Source organism: Barbatula barbatula, assembly GCF_947034865.1.
Source record: "Barbatula barbatula genome assembly, chromosome: 16".
NCBI lineage: Eukaryota > Metazoa > Chordata > Actinopteri > Cypriniformes > Nemacheilidae > Barbatula > Barbatula barbatula.
In genome coordinates this window covers 22669679-22689622 of record NC_136779.1, presented here as the reverse complement: position 1 = coordinate 22689622, position 19944 = coordinate 22669679, and the positions used below count along the sequence as shown (strand labels likewise).

The 19944-nt window shown below is 41.4% G+C and overlaps 2 protein-coding genes across 11 annotated transcripts; both read left to right on the top strand.

Annotated features, from left to right (window-relative positions):
- Positions 1 to 11: 11 nt before the first annotated feature.
- On the top strand, positions 12 to 15577 carry sun1a (Sad1 and UNC84 domain containing 1a). 10 transcript variants are annotated; one of them, XM_079476726.1, is made up of 22 exons: positions 15 to 198; positions 6495 to 6659; positions 6857 to 7038; positions 7113 to 7142; positions 7479 to 7676; positions 8336 to 8422; positions 9220 to 9309; positions 9829 to 9909; positions 10394 to 10474; positions 11842 to 11890; positions 12303 to 12358; positions 12435 to 12550; positions 12639 to 12908; positions 12983 to 13078; positions 13173 to 13240; positions 13376 to 13520; positions 13672 to 13935; positions 14019 to 14103; positions 14186 to 14301; positions 14382 to 14549; positions 14798 to 14890; positions 15006 to 15577. In XM_079476726.1, the coding sequence occupies exons 2-22, from the start codon at positions 6562 to 6564 to the stop codon at positions 15147 to 15149; spliced, it is 2517 nt and encodes an 838-aa protein (XP_079332852.1). In that variant the 5' UTR covers positions 15 to 198; positions 6495 to 6561; the 3' UTR covers positions 15150 to 15577. The 10 variants fall into 10 exon arrangements, with proteins under 10 accessions (XP_079332857.1, XP_079332852.1, XP_079332855.1 ...); XM_079476722.1 differs by lacking the exon at positions 15 to 198 and adding an exon at positions 6007 to 6138; XM_079476729.1 differs by lacking the exon at positions 8336 to 8422 and having other exon boundaries at positions 18 to 198.
- Positions 15578 to 16691: 1114 nt separating this feature from the next.
- Positions 16692 to 19510, top strand: rac1a (Rac family small GTPase 1a). Its single transcript, XM_079476114.1, has 6 exons — positions 16692 to 16981; positions 17083 to 17154; positions 17230 to 17347; positions 17708 to 17770; positions 18086 to 18245; positions 18432 to 19510. Exons 1-6 carry the CDS (start codon positions 16947 to 16949, stop codon positions 18560 to 18562), a joined length of 579 nt encoding a protein of 192 aa, XP_079332240.1. The 5' UTR covers positions 16692 to 16946; the 3' UTR covers positions 18563 to 19510.
- The last annotated feature ends 434 nt before the right edge of the window (positions 19511 to 19944 follow it).

The following is a 19944-nucleotide window of genomic DNA, read 5'->3' as shown; positions in this document are numbered from 1 at the left end:
GGAAGAGTCTCAGAACTGATCCTTTAATTGCGACCACGACGCGGAAGTGACGTCATGTTAAAGATATACGCGGGCAACGTGAGTTTAAAAAAAGCTGCAGGTTAACCGCGTTCATTAAATGACATTCTAGTGAGGAGAGGACGCGTTTATAACTACAGTGTCCTTCATATGTCCATGAGTTTCTTCATCTGACCTCAAGTAAGTTGCGACTTACACTCATCACTGACTGAAACTGATTCATTTCGACATCATCGTAAATCTGACAACCGTTATAAATGTTTAATGGCACAGCTCATGTTGTTCGTTTAAAGCTGCATTAGTAACCCGAGTCAACGAGACTAATTTTCATTGACGCTAAAGTTGATTTAATTGGCAGGCGCAGATGCTTCTCGTTGGCTCTCATGATTGCACTTTCTGCAGCTGCGCAGAGCAGGGGGTATCGCGAGATCAGGTCGATCTGTACGTCTTTGAATTACTCTCGCGGTACTTTGATGTCACACGCCGTCTATCCAAACGGTCTGCGTTTATGTGTTGTGTGAAGAAACCGGACGGTACACATGCACACTTTTAAGACAAATGGACCTTTTTATACCGCTGGTGGACGTATATGTGCTTTTAAAGTCTGGCGATGTAAATAATGTGACTCTGCTGGTCTTATTGGTGCAGCAAATCCACATTTTACTGGCTCGCAGTACGCGAAGCCGCCATGTTGTTTTGGCTGTACTCTTGCGAATACGCGTGACATCATATGTCGAACACACCTAAGAGGGCATTTAAAGTTTGTCAATACGCTAAACATTACCGAATTCAAATAGAATATAATAGATAGATTACATGTTACTGGAAAGCTGAAGTAAGCAAGTAAAGCTTTAGATGAGTAAAGGAGACCAATGCCAGTGTCACTCACCGCAGAAATAACAAGCTTCAAATGATTGTTTTCAGTAGACGGGTTAGGGTTTAGCTTTGACAGGCTTGACTGTGCTGGAAACTAAACGATCTTTTAAAATGGGGAGAAGCCATTGGAAATGTCTTGTGATCTCTGAATTGTTCAGTAGAATTACCTCAACATAATATGAGATAATGCTGCGCGTTTCACTGGGACTTTAAGGTCAGTGATTTAAACTTGATGCGGTAAACACCAGAGGACTATTACACAAAGCCGCTTTTGGTTTATACACAGGTTGCTTAACTGTCTAGACACTAGGTATAAATACAAACTTATGTTTATAAACCTTTTAAAGTAAAGAAGCATACATGTTTGAATTTGACCTTTTTGTAAACTTATATGAAACATAAATGTTTAAGTTTCCCAGACGTGTCACTCTTTCAGGTGCATGGGCTTCACGAACTCTGGACCAATGAATGGTGTTTGGTCAACTCTGTGTGGTGTCCATCATACACAAAAAGTGAAGTCGCAGTCACCCAGCTTACGTGTAGAGTCCTGATCACATCAGTATAGTCATTTGAATGACATTTCTCAAACATGTGTTTAAAATAAGTGCCCTATAAAGTGTGTGTGATGTGTTTAGTGACCGTAAGAGCATGAGTACAGTACACTAATGGTACACAGAACTCATGGTTCGGATCTTTTTAGGGGTTTTGGGTCACGGATCAGGCCAATTTTCGGATCAGCTAATGTAAACACTCATCGTAGTTTTATTAGTATTATAATATAAGCAGTTTATGGAATTTTATAAAATTAACTTGTGAAAGACTGAAGATATCAACAGATTTATTTAACAGGTTATTTAACATTGTTATACACTGTGTGCACAATTATTAGGCAAGTGATTATTTTGACCATCATCATTTTATCCATAATTTCCAAGTCCAAGCTGAATAAACTTGAATGCTTATTGGATTTAATGCATATCAGATGATGTGTATTTGTGTAATGAGGGAGGGCGTGGCCTAAGGAGATCAAACACCCTATATCAAGATGTGCATAATTATTAGTCAGATTCTTCTCTTCAGGAAAAATGGGCCAAAACAGAGATTTAACTGACTCTGAAAAGTCAAAAATTGTAAAAAGTCTTTCAGATGGATGCAACACTCTTGAAATATCGAAGGTTTTGGGGTGTGATCACAAAACCATCAAACGTTTTGTTGCAAATAGTCAACGTTCTTCTTGACACGTTTCTTGCGACCCTGTGGACTATTTGCAACAAAACATTTGATGAGGTAGTCGGACCTTTTCGGGTTGAAAATGGACTCAAAATAAACTCTCAGACCTACTGCCAATTTTTAGAAGACACTTTCTTCAAGCAGTGGTACAGGAAAAAGTCTGCATCTTTCAAGAAGACTTTGATTTTTATGCAAGACAACGCTCAAAGTACTTCACTCCTTGGCTGGCCGGTAAAGGCCTTAAGGATGAAAAACTAATGACATGGCCCCCTTCTTCACCTGACTTGAACCCTATTGAGAACTGTTGGGCCCTTAAGCAGGAACTGTACAGTGAAGGTAAACCGTACACGTCTTTGAACGGTGTCTGGGAGGCTGTGGTTGCGGCTGCACAAAAAGTTGATTCTGACTGACTCTGTGAATGGAAGGCTTGTGACTGTTATTGAAAAGAAGGGTGCCTATATTGATCATTGAGTTTTTTTATTTCAGAAATGTTTATTTGTAAATTGAGTTTGTTTATTATTCTCACTTTAACAGGTGAAAATAAACAAGTGAGACGGGAAAATCTTTGTTTTTCATTTAGTTGCATAATAATTCTGCCCACTAAAAGTTGCCTAATAACGGTGTACATATAGATATTCTCTTAAAAAAGCCCAAACTTCACTTTTACTACTTAAATGTACAGGTTTGAGGGTTTGTTAACAGTTTGGATTGACCAAGAGCACTGTAGTTGTACAATAACAAAAGTAATCCTCAAAAATACACCTTGCCTAATAACGGCACACACAGTGTACAACATACATATTGTCATTTATAAATGAATAATAATGAAGATCTACAGGTCATCATCAGGCTACACTTACATGTGTTCTCCATGTGGTGTCACTTTATTGTTTACGTCACAAGTGTCAATTCTCCGTTTTGAATTAAAAAATGGGTCTTTTTTTGAGGGTTTTTTTCCTGGCTTGGTTTTGGTGTCTACTCTCGAACGTCTGAGACATATTTGGTCCAGCACCTGCATTAGTTCGGCCTTTCAGAATCAAGATAACAGCGTTAGCGTTTTTTTTGGTCCTTGGATCAACCCGAATCCTGCGATCTAAACATCATGTCTGCTCCTGTGAAAAGCATTACTGAAAGGGATGAACGCAAAGTGTTATTTGGTTCATCCGTTTGAATGTTATGAGGGACAGTTGCCAATCTTTCTTTCCAATTTCCACTTCTAGAGCTCTCTGCCCTTCTTAGTGAGACTTAGGTGCGATTCAGTTTCAGTCCCAGAAACTGAAGTTTACAGATGATATTTTAGGATTTTCGAGACCAATCAATTTGCTTCATATACAATACGTCTTCAGGTGCCATGCGGATTACATTAGTATTGCTTGAATCTGCTTTTTAAAGTTACTTTTTTATGAAAGCTCTTATAAATCTTTTTTAGCATTTTATCTACATTTACATTTAGTCATTTAGTAGACGCTTTTTTCCAAAGCGACTTACAGATGAGGAAACATTGGAAGCAATTATAACAACATAGGCAACAAAATACATAAGTGAATCAAAACTAGTCCATTAAAGCCTAGCACAGTATACAAAGATAAGAATAGTGAGGTTAGTAAGGTATTTTATTTTTTTTATAAAGGAAAGGGAAGAGAATTAGGAAAAATCAATCAGTGACGTGTTGATGGAAGAGATGCGTTTTTTCAGTCTGCTGATCTTCTGACAGCTGATAGATCATTACACCAATGTGGAACAGATCCAGAGAAGGTACGGGAGAGTGACTATCTCTCTTAACATCAGTCCCGCACTTTAATTTCTCAATCCTACATGTTTTAAAACTGAAACACGCAGTGAGGGCTTTGCTTCCGATGGACACGCATCCTTTGTATTAAGAAAGTGTAGGTAAATAAAGATCAGATTTAATTACGACTTGATCGTGAGACGAGGGAAATGTATTTATCTATTTTTCATGATGATCTCACATTTTTCGATATGTTGCTTAATCTGTCATGTCTTCCTGATAGTGAAAAGCGGCGGGTGGCTTGAGCCCCGGTTAAACCCGGCCAAGCTTTGTTTGGTCCTGTGATTTTGTTAATGCAAGAGTGTTGCGATGACATGGAGAAAGAGGACGATGCTTTTAAACTGTGCCTAAGAAGCCTGCGACATGCCAGTGAGGGGTTTTGAGTCCACAGGGACCAGTCTCGTTCCAGGGGTGACCACCCATGTTATGGCTTCCTTTTACCATGTGTCCCCCACACAAAACATGTTGGTGGGATTTCACCGTGTCACCACACAGCTCCATAACCCAGACTGATTTAATAAGCTTCGGCCCATGTGTTCCCCAAAACACAAGAATCTCTGAAGAAGCAAACCAATGCAACAATTTCGTTTACAAGAGAGAACATCAGTCCACAACCCCTCATGCCGCCCCGAAGTGTTCCACTAGATGCTGCCCTTGTATCGCATATGAGCAGAAAAAGGACAGCTCACTTTGTCCCATTTTGGACTTCAGAATGTTGAACAAATATTTAAGGAAATACAATTTCACAATGTTAGCCCACGCCTCTCGCTCGCTCTCTCGCTTTCTCTCTCTCGCTTTCTCTTGGTGTTTCTCTCTGTGTCTCTCTCTCTCTCTCGCGCTCTCTCTCTCTCTCTCTCTCTCTCGCGCTCTCTCTCTCTCTCTCCATCAGAACGACTGGTTCACATCAATCGATCTGAAGGATGCTTGTATCCACGTAAACATCTATCCTCCTCACAGGAAACTTCTTCATTTCACCTACCAAGACACATGTTACAAATTCACAGTTCTGCCTTTCGGGCTCTCGCTGAGTAACGTGTAGGGGTGTAACCGGTCAAATTACTCACGTTTCAGTTTGTGTGACGGTTTTAGGGTCAGTGTTTCTGTTCGGTTTGTGCTATGTTCAGGAAAAATGGACTACTGACAAATAACAATGAGAACAAATAATCAATCTACAAGTAACAGCACCAATGAAACAGCAAGTTAAATAAGATACTGTATATACCTTTTAAGGTCTAGAAATGGATTAAAGTAATCAAAGAAAACATCATATTGCTTGTGTGCAGATGAGATAAAGATGAATCATAATTGAGGTTGCAGAAACTTCATCAGATTTAAGTTGACCGGTGGTCCCAGCGCGGGCCGTATCACCCGCATAGGGATCTTCACACTCCGGCTCACAAGCTGTTAGTATGAAGTAGACCTCAAGTGCGGCTCTATGCGTTCTGCCTGAAAATACCTAGTCTGGGTAGGCCGAGAGATCAGAACCTGACAGTACCATGGTTGGTGCAATTGGTGTGAACCCAGCATTATCCCGCATTTAGTCAGACAGGTCACTAGCATGTTATTTCTTTCCACAACTGACAATTTCATTTCTGTGTGCGTTGTCAGGTTTATGTACCATGTTGCATCATGTCATTCCTACATTCACTGTGATAGCTCACTGCCCATTTGTGTTGTTCTATTGTGACGTGTCGTGGATCATTGACCGTCCTCTGGCTTTCAGAGCCCCGCTGTGACTTCATTTCTCACACAGGAGATGATGAAAGAGAACATCACACTGTAAAATATGACACGCATATGTTCTTTTAAAATGATAACAAATAACTTTGATCCTTCCATTTCGTCTAATTTTAGACCTATCCTCCTGGGTGTCCATATGAGATAAAAGACCTTATCCTCTCCATGACCAAGAAAAACACAACCTAAAAGAGTCATGTTAAATGCACTAGACACTATTATGAGTAGAAGTGTGTCAGTGTGTGATGTGATGTGTGACGATGATCAGATGAAGTGAAAACAGAGACTCACTTAACGTCATGTTCAAAGTGCACGGAGACGTCTGATAAAGTCTACCGACACACACACACACACAGGAGCTAAAGACCGGAAGCACATGATGCCCTCTTAATGGTCCTGATCCCTGCGAGTGTGTGTGTGATGTGATGGTTTCAGGGGATGAACTGTGACGACACGTGTGGTCTGGAGAGCTGGGGCTGGACAACACTGTGTGTATACATCTATACATCACCTCTGCTGTGTGTGTGTGTGTCAGTCGTGGTTGTGTTGTGGAGTAGAGGTAAGCTGAGTGTAATGTTTGTCTGGTTACTGTGGAGCAGTAGCACTCGCGTCACACTAACACAACCGCTCAAAGTTCAGTGCTGTGAATGCTGGGATTGATCTCACGCTGACTCCTGTGGCTTATTGTCTTTACACTTGTCTGAATAGAGCAGAAGAAACTTTACTAAACTCTTCCGTGTTTACTCTTCAGATATTCAGATCTTTCAGAAGTAAAGCTGATAGTCATCAATGCAAACACACACAGTTTCATTGTCATCATTTCATGTGTTTATTTTGTCTATAGTTGGTGGTGTTCAGCATTAGACGTTGAGAGCGAGCTCGGCATCAGCTCCACACACTCATCCCTCAGAATGTCCGGACGCAGTCTCCGTCTGCACACCAGCACCAGTCCGTACGGGGACGACACATCACTCAACCACAGTGCCATCTACCGCCGCACAGATGACAGGTGATGCAATGATGATTGCTTATAGGAAAGCAGCCGGGTCCGATATCTGCATGTGCTCTTCCCGAACTTTAATAAAACATCATATGACAAAAGAACATTGTTCTTATTTGATTAATGTCGCTGTTGAAATGAATGTGGAGTGAATGTCGTGACCCCTGACGACAGATGAGACCTGTGTCATTGTGTTTGTGTTGTAGGTCTGTAAAGAGCAGACGATCTCATCAGTCTGTCAGTGTTCACACACCCAAGTGTTCAGCGTCTGTCCCGCAGGCTCATAACAGCACAGTGAACAGTTGTGCTCCCAGTGACGCTTCACTGCTGTCCTCTCTACTGGACGAGTCATCCATACAGGAAAACACACTGGTCGACACTTTCTGGGGTCGGTACACACGCACACACACATACTGATTCATTTTCAATACACATCTGATTGTCATGATTGATTTTCATCAGGTCTGGATGAGGATGATCATGATGGCAAAGGTAAACTCAGTGACCTGTCTTTGTTGCTTTATCTAGAATGAATCGATTATATCATATAAAGACTTTAGTGATGATCTGTGGTTGATACATTAACAATGATATAATGAGAAGAGAGTCGCTGTGGCCCCTAAAGTCCTCGTGTATAAAGTAGTTGAATATTTTGTAATAAATGTAAATACTTTAAAAGTTAATGTAGTATCAGAGACACTAAATGATCTGCAGTAATTTCATGCGTTAATTCACAACAGATTTAGCAGAATGTCTGGAAAATAAATGAAATATGAAGTGCTGGTGTTTGATTGATTTGCATGAACTCGATGAAATGTTTATTTTCAGATGAAACTCTCAGGGCACAGCACAGCATGGTGGAGGCCAAAACCCAGACGTCCAGAGCTCAGAACGGTTTCAGTCATATGGACGGACGCTTGCCTTCCTCTGCTGGACAAAACAGATGTTTTTCACAGTCAGCCAGCACAGATCTCTGTCCTAACACTACTGTATACTGCCGAGAGAGTCGCAGACACAGGACACCGGGTGAGACATACATTTCCCAGCATTCATATCAGCAGAGATGCAGGCCTGTTGCGTGTGTGTGTACGTGTTCGGTCTGATCATACGTATAGTTCAGGTCAGTTTAAGTCAAGTTTATTTAATAAAAAAAACACAAAAAGAGGAAAATGAGCAAGTGTGAAGAACACAATACAATACATGGTGTCACTGCAGAAATCGAAACTTTCCTGAGACTACGATGAGTTTGATGAATAGGATAGATGGCAAGTGTATAACCTGACCTAGAAATGGGCTTAAACAGGAATATAAATGCAAAGAGAATGTGCAGTAAAGTGTTTTAACAGCACAAGAAAAGAAGAGCGTTTCAGAGTTCACCACCAACCTCAGTGTTAACAAGATTTACAGATGACAAAACTGATCAAATGTCAAGAGTCTCTCGGTGAGCAAGCCTTCAATGACGAGTAAATAGAGAAGGACTTTCCAGAGCGGCCATATTCATAAACATCATGCTCCTGTGTCGTGACTATCTGTTATCTCTGAAAGCATCTGTCACAGAGAATACTCTCAGTAGAACATTAAGATAATCATTGATATACAGATGATAAACATGGTGCGTGTTTACTCTTGGTTGCCCATAATTGTGAGTAATAGATAAGATTTGATAGATGACGCTGTGTTTGCAGGAGTGTTGGGGATGTTGTCTGAGATGTGTGTTCATAACAGCAGGAGAATAGCTGCCTATCTAGTGTACATATTCACCCTACTCAAAGGTATCATCATCATCATCATCATCATCTGACACCGTTTTCACCAGATCACGCTTTCCTTCAGCACCACATCTTTATATACAGATTTACTGTCTGGATGAAAATCTTTTAATAATCACGTGAAGTCATCTCAGAAAATCTCATCTGTATATGATGTGTAGAATACTCAATTCAAATCAGACCGTGTGGGTGTAACATGGACAGTAAATCTGAACACATTTACAGCGCTGGTGTGTGTGCTAGAGGGGCTGTGCACATGGTGGATAGAGCCAATGCCCCGTTGCTCTCAAGCCCACCCTGGGCAGGCATCCAGACGTTCACAGTCTCAGAAGCTCATCCCGTCACTGTAAGAACATTACAGACTGTGCCTGATCCACAGAATTAATCATTTGACCATTTTAATTGTTGGTAATGTGTTGCTCCTGGTCTTTTATGACATCTGCTAACAACCTGTACAAAATATCCACGTTCTCAATGAGAACTAGAATTCTAGTCGAATCAAATTGGTTGTATTTTATCTGATATAAGACCATAGTAACACATCGTACTCTCATCGTACAACACAAAATATAGATGAACATACAGTGTTAACTGAGTGCTACTGTGTGATGAGGCCTGTGCGGTCTTCTCCTGCCCCAAACCTCACTGACCCTAAACATGTCTGTGCACGGCCCGGGTTAAAGTCCCCCTGAAAATAAACCCTCTGTCAGTTTGGCACGGGTGTTTCTGGTGTGTGTGTGTAATTATAGGAGCGTGTGTGTTGTGTGTTTAATATGAGTGTGTGTGTTGTGTGTCTGCAGGTGTGCTGCTATCAGTGTGGGTCAGTTGTGTTCAGTTGTGTAAGAGAATAAAGGCTTTGTCATGGAGGAGAATCATCAGTGTTAATGGAGGTATCTCTCTCTCTCTCTCTCTCTCTCTCTCCTCGTCTGTGTGTGGTTCACACTGGACACACAGCCAGAAACAGACACAGACTCAGTTTATGTGTGAAACACTGGAACAGGTTCATTGCTGTGTTGATGTGGATCTGGTGGTTTGGGTGTTTTCGTCTTCTTTCAGGTTAATATGATGAAGTGGTTTAGATGTGACATGGATCAGTGGTTCTCCGGGCTAATAAACACCAGACATCATGTCATCACATCACTGGATCATTGACAGAAAAACTCTCTTCATCATTCTTAGTTTAAATAACTGCTTGACTTCATTTATCTTTCAATTGACTTTGTTTTGATGGAATTTGGTGTTATTGACTCTTCTTTCATTTAAACGGATGAAAATGCAGATCCTGTTATAAATATTAGTGAGAAATCTCTGTTCTTTCATTTTGACTTCTTACAGATTTTGACTTGTGTGTCATTCAGTTGTGTATTGTGCTTAGAGAGTAGCTGAGGAGCTCTTTCTGGATATTACAGGTATCAAACACACTTTACCATCACGCTTGGCTCGTCTTGAAACTGAAGTCGCAATAACAGATAGAAGTGTAGATGAACGAGGTTAGTAAATGAAGGATCACACTAGTCTCTCTCAGTCTCATTCTTGTGCTTGTATTTTTAAATCTACACACACATCTCAAGATCCTGACTGTGTGATGATAATGTAACTGAGGCACAGAGGTTGGGTGTTGTACTGTGGTAAAAGTGAAGTGTTTGTTTCTGGTTGTGGATGTCGTCACGGGTCTTTTTCTGAAGTTTTGTCATGAAGGTGTTGAGGTGTAATGGTGTTTAAAATGGATCATCTCATTCATGTCTGTGTACCACAGCTCATCACATCAGTTCAGTCTTTGTTTCCTCTCGTCTTCACAGTGTTCCTCCCTGCAGATGTTTGTGTATAAACAAATGTGTGTGTCCACCATGAGCACTGCCTTGGTTACATGCAAATGTCTTTGTGTGTTGGAGCGGCTTTGTGCAGAGCTGTGATTGGAGGGTTCCACGCAGACGTCTGTAGGACTCGTGATGTTTAGTTTTCTTCTCTTCACAGGTAATGAGAAATACTACAGCAGTATGAGTGTTAAAGAGGTGCTGCTGCAGAAAGAGCGACCAAAGTTTAGCGGTGTTCTCTGTAAGTACATCTCAACACACACACACACACATCAGATGTGAAAAATCTGTATACTGCAAGAACTCATGTGTTTACTGCAAGCGTGTTCGGGCAACACTCTTAGTGTTCATCCTGACACGTCTACATTACATGTGTTTGTTCTTCATTAATATATCAGATTTTATAAATGTATTTGGTTTAATATTGCTGAAAGGATCTCATTCAGTCAGATTGAAATGTAATGTTTTACCGTCGTCTCTCTAGTGTGTGTTGTGTCATAGTGAACACATAAGCGCTCATGTAGTGATGAGGACTTCACATGCTGACATCATGAGCTTTACAGACACATATGACTCTGAGTGTTTGCATGAGAAACACACCCACTGTTCTACACACATATCTGAGCATTGACCACAAGCTCATTTATCCCTGCTGATGATGCTATGTCTAGCATAAAGCGGTCTGGTGTTTCTAAGAGTTAAGCTTCATCTTTTACAATGTCTGGATCCTTCAGCGGAGCAGTTTTTGTGTTGATGTTTGAAGTGAAGGTCAGGCTTGATGTGACGTTCTGTACACTGACTCTTAACAGGTGATGACTGCAAAAGAAAGGACACTCAATCATCTCAAGAACAAGCACCTGTAGGGGACTTATGGTCCCTGATAGTTTTAACAGGTTTAATATTCATCACTTCTTCATTCCCAGCCGAGACCCTGCATGTCCTCGTCTTTATTCACTGTCCTCTGACTCTCGCTCTCTCTCTCTCTCTCTCATATACACTTTAGATTTAATCAATGCATTTCTTTCTTGCTTTCAGGTTTCAATAGATTTCATCATATGCTGTTTAGGTGGAGCATCTTTGCATGTGTGTCATGTTGCTTTTAGATTGATGCTGATGTGTGTGCAATGTAATTCAACAGCGAGCTCTAAATATCTGAGACAATAATCACATGACCAATCAGCAGACATGAGACCATAATCTCTGTAAACGCTTCATATAAGAAGCAACATGCACAACATCATACACAAACAGCATACAGGGATAATTAAAAGAATTCTGATTTCTTCTCTCTCGTGTGTTTGCAAACCTGTGTGTGAGACTTTCTTCAGTAGAACATACTTTGAAGAGGATATTTTGAGGTGTTTTGTTAATATAATGCAAGTCAATGGAGTTCAGTGTTGTCTGAACATACTTCAAAATATCTTCTTTTGTGTTCTGATGAAAAAAGAAACTCCTACAGGTCTGACACGACATAAGAATGAATAAATGATGAACAAATGTGCATTTGCAGCTTTCACTTGACCAGATGTTTGTAGCTCACTGTATGATCTGTGCGGAGTCTCTCTCTCTCTCTCTCTGTGTGTGTAACGTGTGTTTGTGTGTTTTCAGGGAAGTGGGCCTCAGGAATTGTCTTGTGGCTCGTCGATCTCTTTGCTCAGTGAGTTTGACTCTGATATTTAATTTGTAAGAAATGAGTGTGATAATACAGGGTGTCCGTGGAGTCTTAAGAAGTATTAGAAGTTGATAAATACATTTGGAGAAAATGAAGGCATTAAATATTCTCTAAAGATGTCATATGCTAAAGTTAATATTTTTTGCGTAGGCGAAAAGTGGAGTTCTGTTGTTAAACAACATTGTTGACTAATGGAGAAATGCAAGTTTTCTTTCTATAAACCTTACATTGGGTTAGTCACTCAATGAATTATCGTGTGCTTCGTTCCCACTCTTCTGAATGTTTCATTAATCACAAACTAAGACTCTATAGTTCTGTGTTATCAGCTTCAACATGCATGTGTTCTGTAACTGTGTTGATGACATCACGTGTGTAAATGTCCTATGTTCTCTTACAGGTCTCTCCCTATGCTTTCAAAACTCTTGTTTCTTGTACCTTTCCTTCTGCTTCTCGGTGAGTTGTGACATGAACACAATGAAGTGACTCATGACTGATGATATGTTCAATGAAAACTGATGTGTGTTCACAGCTGTGTGGTACCGGGGTCCATCTGGACTGTTGGCTCTGTTCTCTTCAGTCTCTCACCACACATCCACAAACGCTCAGACCAGAGACGGACAAAATCCTGCTGACATGAACCCTCAGGTTGTGTACTTGAGCTTTATAAATGTCTGGTGAAAGTGATATCTAGAACAGAATAAGTGTAGTGTGTGTGTGTGTGTGTGTGATGCAGCGGGCATCAGTGGTGATGTCTTCAGTGGAAGTGGAGAGATTCACGCGTCTGGAGGAGAGTTTGGGTCAGCTGTGGGATCGAGTGGCTGGTGGTTTACTCCGACAGGAGGAACAGCACACTGAAGTTCTCAGTCTGTATAACACACTGCGGGTGGAGTTTCACAGACACACAGACAGAGAGAGTATGGCCAAATGGATCGGAGACATGCTGGAGGAGAGATTCAGCTATCTGAAGGGAGAGGTGGAAAAACAGAGCAAGAAAACACAACAGGTGAGAGCCACACGCCAGGTTTAAATGAATCTGTGTTTAGGGCTGTGATTGACACACGTGTTTGATCAGAACAGAATCATGATGAGAGAAATAGGAGAGAAGATCAGTCGGAGAACACTCGACTGACTGAAGTTGAAGCTCTTCTTCAGACGTTAGCAAGCAAAACTGAGGTATCACACAATTCTACTGTCACACACACACACACACACACACACACATACGAGAAGTGCGTACAGTGATGTTGTATTATTATGTTTTATTTAGGAGCTTCAGAGGAGACAGGAGCAGCTGCTAAGGAAGAAGAAGATTCCTGACACATCAGTCCCTGACAGGTTATCATCTCAAACCCTCTTAACATCCCGAGAAATCATCAAAATGACTGTTTATCTTATTAATGTTGTTCTAGATTATAGAAATATAAATTCAGTCATGTATTTCCCCACATGTGGCACATGTGTTGTGTTCAGTGATGAGTCTGACAGCAGCTCTAGTGATGATGTTTTGGCGGAGGTAAAAAGACTGGAGAATGAACTGGATCTCATCAAAGTTAATATTCAGGGGCTGATGGGATGCAGAGATCGATGTGATCAGCTGGATGTCCTTCAGAACTCAGTGAGTGTCTTATCATCAGTTCTCTTTAAAACACAAATAAACCTGTAATTACCTGGGAAAAATGTGTTTAGAGTGTATAATGTGTCATGATCATTGAAGAGTCAGTGGAAGTTGACATGTGTATGTGAGTGTTTCATGTGTTCTTGTGCAGGTGTCAAATCAGGTGGAGAAGGAGGTCAAGTCTCTTTTGTACGGCAGTGATAAAGCTAATGATGTGGATCTCCCCGAGTCTCTCGTGCAGTGGCTCTCAGATCAGTTTGTGAGCACCACTGAACTTCATGATTCTCTCAGAGTCCTGGAGGAGAGCATTCTGGGTAATCTGTCTCTTCAGATAGAGGAGGGTGAGTCACCGTCAGCAGAAACCATCAGCAGAACTGTACTGCACGCCGCAGGAGAGACGGGACTCACTGAAGATGTGAGTTTCATCATCATCGCGTAACTGATGTCAAGTGTGTCAATCGTTATTCTAACAGCGAGCTCGTGTTTGAATTGTGTTAGCATGTGCAGATGATTGTGGAAAATGCTCTGAAGCTTTACTCTGAAGATCGCACCGGTCTGGTGGATTATGCGCTGGAGTCTGGAGGTATTAGACACTGATCAGACTGATTTCTGTTCTCTTGTTTTATCACTGATCTATGTGTGTGACGCTGTGTGTGTGTTTGTAGGTGGCAGCGTTGTAAGCACACGATGTTCAGAATCTTTCGAAACTAAAACTGCTCTGATGAGTTTGTTTGGTATTCCGCTGTGGTATTTCTCTCAGTCCCCTCGTGCTGTCATACAGGTTTGACAATCTTCTGCTTGGTATTCTCATCATGATGTTCAGACTGTGCTTTGATTTCATTGCTCCGTTCATCCCTGCAGCCGGACATTCATCCGGGGAACTGCTGGGCGTTTAAAGGCTCATCTGGATATCTGGTAGTTGGTTTGTCCATGAGGATCGTGCCTACTGCCTTTTCTCTGGAACACCTCTCTAAATCTCTCTCACCCTCCGGTAACATTAAGAGCGCTCCTCAAGACTTCAGTGTGTATGTAAGTACACCCAGAATTCAAGCCGCACATTTCACCTGTAAACTGTGATGACTGTATTACAGCACTTTTATTTAGGTGACAGATGTTATTCTTTGTCATTGACCTCGACTGAGAAATACACACTTGCTCTGGAAATGTTCATAACTTGAAGATTGATTTGACATTTCCAGGTTGTGATACGTCATGTCAGTAATCAGCACATATGACCGAGAGACAGAAGAATGATGTGATGTGTGTTTGTGTTGAAGGGTTTAGATGATGAGTGGCAGGAGGAAGGACAGATGCTCGGTCAGTTCACTTATCAAGAAGATGGAGATGCTCTTCAGACCTTCTCAGTGACTGCAAGTATCACACAAACATGCTATAAAGTCACATGTACAGTGCACACGGTGCTGTTGGTTGTTTGTGTCTTGTGTGTTTAGTATTGTAAGCGTGTGAATGTGTGTTGTTCCTCAGGAGGAGGTCACGAGAGGTTTTCAGCTCATAGAAGTGCGTGTGCTGTCTAACTGGGGTAATGCGGAGTACACGTGTATGTACCGCTTCAGAGTTCACGGTGAGCTGGTCGAAGAATCTGAAGATGATACAGCTGAGGACATCTGAGCGGATCAACATCAATAACGTTCTCTTTTCTCTTGATTGTTATTATTTATTTTTAAACTGAGACAGTGCAAACTAAATGCTAATTGACACTAACCAGAAGAATGTATTTTAGACCGAAATGTAAATCTTGTCAGTTTTGTGTGACTATTTATTTGTGTTTGTGTGGGGGGGTGTATATGTTGTTTTGATGGCTGACATGTGCTTTATTTAAGAACGACTAGACATCATATTTGTTTCTATCCAAAGCAACACTGATTGTGTATTTTTGTAAATGCTTCCTGCTAATCATTTTGTAATGCTGTGTGATCTTTACAGGTTGGCTTTTCAAATAAAAATCTATTTTTTGTTTTTATTTTAAAATGTTTTGCTTTCATATCATTACTGCCAATAAATCTGTAGATTAGCGTCACTTCTAGAGAAAAGTCTCCAAAACAAAAGAAATCCAAGAATAATCCTTCATTTAAAAATGATTCCCAGTTCAGAGATATCTGAATAGAGAGAGACACAGAGAGAGAGAGAGACACACAGAGACAGAGAGAGAGAGAGACACAGACACAGATAGAGAGAGAGAGAGACACAGAGAGAGAGAGAGAGACACAGAGAGACACAGATAGAGAGAGACACACAGAGAGAGAGAGAGACACACAGAGACAGAGAGAGAGAGACACACAGACACAGATAGAGAGAGAGAGAGACACAGAGAGAGAGAGAGAGACACAGATAGAGAGAGACACACAGAGACAGAGAGAGAGAGACACACAGACACAGATAGAGAGAGAGAGAGACACAGATAGAGAGAGAGAGAGAGAGACACAGATAGAGAGAGAGAGAGACACACAGATAGAGAGAGAGAGAGACACACAGATAGAGAGAGAGAGAGAGACACAGATAGAGAGAGAGAGAGAGACAGAGAGAGAGAGACACACAGATAGAGAGAGAGAGAGAGAGAGAGACACAGATAGATAGAGAGAGAGAGAGACACACAGAGAGACACAGATAGAGAGAGAGACACAGATAGATAGAGAGAGAGAGAGAGAGACACAGATAGATAGAGAGAGAGAGAGAGAGACACAGATAGAGAGAGACACAGAGAGAGAGAGAGACACAGAGAGACACAGAGAGAGAGAGAGACACAGACACAGATAGAGAGAGAGAGAGAGAGAGAGACAGAGAGACACAGAGAGAGAGAGAGACACAGACACAGATAGAGAGAGAGAGAGAGAGAGAGACACAGACACAGATAGAGAGAGAGAGAAAGAGAGACACAGAGAGAGAGAGAGAGAGACACAGAGAGAGAGAGAGACACAGACACAGATAGATAGAGAGAGAGAGAGACAGAAAGAGAGAGAGACAGAAAGAGAGAGAGACAGAGAGAGAGAGAGAGAGAGAGAGAGAGAGAGAGAGAGACAGAAAGAGAGAGAGAGACAGAGAGAGAGAGAGAGAGAGAGAGAGAGAGAGAGACAGAAAGAGAGAGAGACAGAGAGAGAGACACAGATAGAGAGAGAGTGAGAGAGAGAGACACAGACAGAGAGAGAGAGAGAGAGACACAGAGAGACAGAGAGAGACACAGAGACAGAGAGAGAGACAGTGGTTATGTGTTGTGAGTGGTGTGTTCCTCCAGTCCTCTAGGGGCAGCAGTGTGTTTGTGTGTCGGAGGTTTTTTGGGTGGTGGCTGTTTGTTTAAGCGGAGCAGGAATGCGCTCGTTCACATAACTTTACTCGCTCGAGTTTAGCTCAGATCGGTCGCGTTGAGTCGCTCGTCGTGTGTTGAGTTTGAACGCTCGTCTGAGATCACAGATGCAGGCCATAAAGTGTGTGGTGGTCGGGGACGGGTGAGTTTACTTCACTCTTTATTTATCTCTGACGCGGTTATTTGAGTGTTTGTTGTACAGCAGGTTTGGTCACGTGACTTGGACACATGTGTTTGTTTCAGGGCTGTGGGGAAGACCTGTCTCCTCATCAGTTACACCACTAATGCTTTCCCTGGAGAATACATCCCTACAGTGTAAGAACACACATCACTCGTCTCTGATGCCCTGAACATCTTGTCTGATCTCACAATTCATTTCTTTTCCTGCAGGTTTGACAATTATTCTGCCAATGTGATGGTTGATGGGAAGCCGGTGAATCTGGGATTATGGGATACAGCAGGACAGGAGGATTACGACAGACTCCGACCGCTTTCCTACCCTCAGACGGTACACTTGTACTCTACAGAGACGGCTACAACAAAACACCTTTCATCTGTTTCACTAAGTGCTCAAATGTGTAGATGCTCTACTGCAGCCGTTATCTGAATCAGACATCTTCCTCTTTAATGACCTTTAGGATACAAATCCACTGTGTGTGCAGAAAAACTGATAGGAATGATCTGATGATGATGTGTGGTTCAGTGTAGTGTTAAAGGGGTGAATGGCTCACTTGTGTCAAACACAAATCTCTCAGTGTGTGTTTGTGAAGGATCTCTTCAGTCAGTGCACAACTATACTACTATTACAGGAGACACTGTGTGATGAATGAATGATGAACTCACTGGTGTTCTTCTTGTTGTTTTTTAGGATGTATTTCTGATCTGTTTCTCTCTCGTGAGTCCAGCATCGTTTGAGAATGTCCGTGCAAAGGTGAGACAAACTTTACAGCAGGTTCCCTGTTTTGAAATGACAGCAGATATAAAGCAGAAACTCAGACTGAACTAAGAATAGTCTGTCTGGCTCGATTTTAGTCAGATTGAGCGAATGTAAAAAGAACACTTCTGTAATCCAGCAGACACGTGTAAACTGTTGGATCCTGTGTGTGTGTGTGTGTCCAGCGTCTGAAAACTCTTCCCTGTTGTGATGTTTCTTTTATTGTACTAGACAGAACTGGAACAGCGGTTCTGTCCTCTCTGCGGGAGAACTTAAAAGAAATCAAATGAGTTGTTAAATCTCTTTCAACAGTGGTACCCAGAGGTCAGACACCATTGTCCCAACACTCCCATCATCCTGGTTGGGACTAAACTGGATCTGAGAGATGACAAAGACACGATTGAGAAGTTGAAAGAGAAGAAGCTCACTCCTATCACTTATCCTCAGGGCCTCGCCATGGCCAAAGAAATCGGTAAGTATCTGTCATCATATGCAGGTCTTTGTTACTGAAAAAAGTATTTTTGTAAAACATTTTCATTATTCAACATTGTTTTGACTTCACCATCATGAGCATCCCTAAAACACACTGAATATATAAGGAGGTCCTAGCTGTGTTGAGTGAATCCAGCTCAAGTGTTGTGTTGTGTTTGGAACACAGGAGCTGTGAAGTATCTGGAGTGTTCAGCTTTAACACAGCGAGGCCTTAAGACGGTGTTTGATGAAGCCATCCGTGCGGTCCTGTGTCCACCTCCAGTCAAGAAGAGAAAGAGAAAATGTTTCATTCTCTGAACACACACACACACACACACACAGCAGCTGCAATCTGAGCTTCACCTGAGAGAACAGCACAGGGGGATTATGGGAAAGGTGTGTTGAGGAAGACAGAACCGATATTTCTCTCTTGCATTGCGATTAGACAAACGCTACTTAACCAGCTATTCAGATGTCCGACTATTTACTTCTGAGAAACAGCGAGTGGCTTCCTTGCTAGTTTTCCCTCCATACACTAAGAACCTCCCGCTGCCTTCTTAACACACACACACACACATTCTTTTACATTTGTTTTTACATGATCAAACTAAATATTCTTTTTCATTTTCTTTCTTTGTGAGCCCAGATATTGTTTACATTTTGCATTTTTGTAGAAAGTGAATTATTGCCAAAAATTAAACCTGAGTAATGGATTTTAATGTGCTAACACTTATCAGATTTATATAATACCAATGGGGAAGCTAAACAAAGCCCATCTAATGAAGAATTGATGTAGTTAAATTCGAAACGAATGGCATTGAGATGCACATGCTAACGGTCAGTATATATCACACAGGACACTACAGTATGTGAATGGTCATTGTGTGGGAGCAGTGTTTCATTCCCTCAGTATTGATATGCATCAGTGCCTAACATCTCATTATAATTCTGCATTTTGAGTGAGCAGCGTGTCTGTAGTGTGCACTCTTACCCATGAACACTGTGTGAAGTGTAGAAGATTCTTCTCAACAGTAAATGAATAGATTCCAGAGATATATATAAACGGTTTGTTAGACATCAAGAGTATTTCGTTTCTAATTGGTTTTCAACACGATTGAGGGAAACAGTTGTCATTTACCAGATAGATTGTTTGATTTCTTTGTGTAACGATAGCTGTTGAAATGCTTTATTCATGCCTTTATGGTCTCCACTAAAACTACAATGTATTAACCTCACTGTCTGAAATAGAAACTGAATCTAAAACCATTTGCCTCTGTCCTTCATTTTAAGCATTCGAGCACTGAATGTGAGAAACTGTTCCGTCACTTGATGTGGTCACGAGCGCTTGGGACACGACATGAATCACACAAAAAAAACATCTTTGTTATAATGTAGTGTTGTTTATTTCTTACAGATAACAGCGCGTGTAAAGAGTGAACACATTGTGTTACGCTGTCAGTCATTGATGAAATGCATCATTCAGTCCGTTGCTGTTCACTTTTCCATTTATCACAAACAAGTTTAGCTGCGACAGCGTCCTGTAGTGCCATACCTGCATCCAACACATGAGACGTATATAACAGTCAATATTCAGTAAGTCATGACAAACATTCCCTGATGTTTCAGCTGAATTTGTGAACCCTTTAAAAATCCTTTTCACATATGACTTTCTAAGGAATTGGTAAATGAAGAGTTTGTTT